Source organism: Gossypium arboreum, chromosome 8 (genome assembly GCF_025698485.1).
Source record: "Gossypium arboreum isolate Shixiya-1 chromosome 8, ASM2569848v2, whole genome shotgun sequence".
In the NCBI taxonomy this organism is placed as follows: Eukaryota; Viridiplantae; Streptophyta; class Magnoliopsida; order Malvales; family Malvaceae; genus Gossypium; species Gossypium arboreum.
In genome coordinates this window covers 6,370,276-6,372,724 of record NC_069077.1, presented here as the reverse complement: position 1 = coordinate 6,372,724, position 2,449 = coordinate 6,370,276, and the positions used below count along the sequence as shown (strand labels likewise).

The following is a 2,449-nucleotide window of genomic DNA, read 5'->3' as shown; positions in this document are numbered from 1 at the left end:
TTAGTGAGGGTAGCTGTGTAGTGAACTAGTTTTTTTTTTTAATAGAAAAAAAAAACAAAAACAAAGAATCTTCCAGGTCATGCATGCATTAAAATATTTGTAATGATATTTATCGTAAAGGTTGTTTTTCTCGCTCTCCTTTCCTCCTTGTCCTTTGGGGTTACATAACAAATAGTGAAAATGACATGTGTGGCAATTTCCACATCTTTGTGCTATCAGCCAAGACCAAGACCCACAACACCCATGGGTCATTTTTTTGCACATTTATTGAGTGGGCACCAGACTACGTTATTTCCTTTTGTTGTCTCACCCAAAGTAGATTTCCCACATCATCACATTAAGTTATAGTACTAGTTATACTAATGAACATATGTATGTATATATATATGAACACATTGGTCACATAGTTTAAGAACACTAATTATATTAAAAATGACAACAGTAAAACTTTTTTAACAACAAATAACAAGATCAAAACCCTGGAATCCAACATATATAAGAAAATTTTCTTCTCCAAGTAAACTTTCTTGTCTATTTCCTATTTACACTTTTTTTTTCCATTTTCCTTGACCTAAACCTATACCGTAAACCCCATTCCTCCTTACATGATAGCACAAGCATTGGTGTTCTCATCGTTAAACATCTGGTGAGGTGGATTAACATACACCGGGTAACCTGGCACATACCCGGGGTAACCATGCCCGTGTGGGTGCGGATACGGGTTTCCATACGCGTAAGCTGGGTGCCCGTATCCGGGATAACCCGGAATGTAACTAGGCATGTGTCCAAATTGGGGTGGAAGCATGAACTCCATTCGGTTCCCTTCCATCTTGCCACCATTAGCTTCGTTCCCACCATCTTCACCACCACCTTTGTTGTTCTTCTTCCCTCCGTCGCCGCCCTCCTTGTTGCCATCCTTCTCTTTCTTAGGAGCTACAATCTCAACATGCTTCTTCAGCTTGTCCTTCAAAGCCTCAGCCAAGGCCTTAACATCCATAGTCCCCTTAACTGTGACCATCTCCTTCTGCCTGTCTACTTTCAACTCTTGGACACCTGCAACGCCGTTAAAAACAATATGTATCAAAAGTCAGAATCGAACGCAAGAATTTCAACGCCGTAAGAGCAACGGAAAATCATAAAGGTCATCACCTTTGGTTTCAGAGACAATTTTGCTAATCCTATCAAAGCATCCATCACACTGGCATTTCAATTGCACCTTCAAATCCGCCGTCGTTACCGGGGCCTGAACAAAGATAATAAATAGCAAGCTTAAATTACATAATTTTTTTAAAAACTTAAACCTCAAGAAAGTAAGTAACAAATTTTGAAATGATATAGAAAATATGGGATTTTGTACCTCTTTGGGTTTTTTGTCTGATTTATTATGAGAATCCTGGTTTTTCTGTTGGTCAGGTTTTTTCTCTTTTTTTTCCTCTTTGTTATCATCTTTCTTGGGTTGAGAAGAAATGAGCTCAACTTTCTTCTTCGTTTTCTTGTCGAGTTTCTCTTTAATGGCAGTGGGATCCGCAGTTCCTATCACCGTCACTTTGTTTGAGCTCATCTCTGGTTTCACCGTCTCCACCCCTGCGACAGAAAAATAATAAGAAGAGGAAAACAGAGTAAATAACAAGAGCAGAATGAAGAAATGAATAGGGAAAAGCCAGAAACAAGAATGGGAAATAAGCGTGGAAAGCGATTATACCTTCAAATTGATTAATGCATTTGAGGATTTTGGAAGCACAACCATCACAGAGACACTCAAATTTGAAAACAGAGGTTGAAGAACTCATTTCCTTCTTTTTCCCATCCCCTCCTCCTTGCTTGTTTCCGTTCTTTTTCTGCAACAAACACGAAGAATAACCATAACACAAAATCATATTAATTATGAACCAGAAAACGAAATGAAAGATGATGAAAAGAGTAAAAAAGAGAAAGAGAAACGGGGTTAGGGGGTGTAGTGCTAACTCACCTCTCCCATTGCGAGTGGAAATGCGTTATGTGAATCGGGTTTAAGTGATGACTTGAAATATGAGAGGAAAAAAAGGAGATGGAGTATTTATAGAGGGGATGGATGGTTCAAAACGCGTGGAGTGAAGGTGGCTGGCTAAGGGGTTAAGACTTGAGAGTGGGGGGTACTTCAAGGAAAAAGTGGTGGCCTTCAAAAGTAAAAAAAGAATTGGAGGTTCTTGGCTGTTTCTTTCTGTGTCCATTTATGCAGCAACAGTTCGGTTCCTAAGGGTATATTAATCCACTCCCTCCCCCATCACCTGTTCACGCTTGCATTGCCTCTGGTTCCATCTGAATCACAGTGGTCTCCCCAATGCACTTACCTAAACCCATTTAGACTATCAGCGGATCAATCTCACGACTTTAAAGATATAGTGAACACCATTCATCAATAAACCAAATGCTAAAGTTCAAATCTAGAATATTTTTCGATTTGTCCATG

At 39.3% G+C, this 2,449-nt stretch overlaps 1 protein-coding gene across 1 annotated transcript; it reads right to left on the bottom strand.

Moving 5' to 3' along the window:
- Positions 1 to 407: 407 nt before the first annotated feature.
- On the bottom strand, positions 408 to 2,118 carry LOC108468051 (heavy metal-associated isoprenylated plant protein 3-like). The gene is made up of 5 exons (XM_017768904.2): positions 1,970 to 2,118; positions 1,703 to 1,838; positions 1,358 to 1,584; positions 1,150 to 1,243; positions 408 to 1,053 (listed from the first exon to the last, which is right to left on the bottom strand). The coding sequence occupies exons 1-5, from the start codon at positions 1,976 to 1,978 to the stop codon at positions 602 to 604; spliced, it is 918 nt and encodes a 305-aa protein (XP_017624393.1). The 5' UTR covers positions 1,979 to 2,118; the 3' UTR covers positions 408 to 601.
- Positions 2,119 to 2,449: the final 331 nt, after the last annotated feature.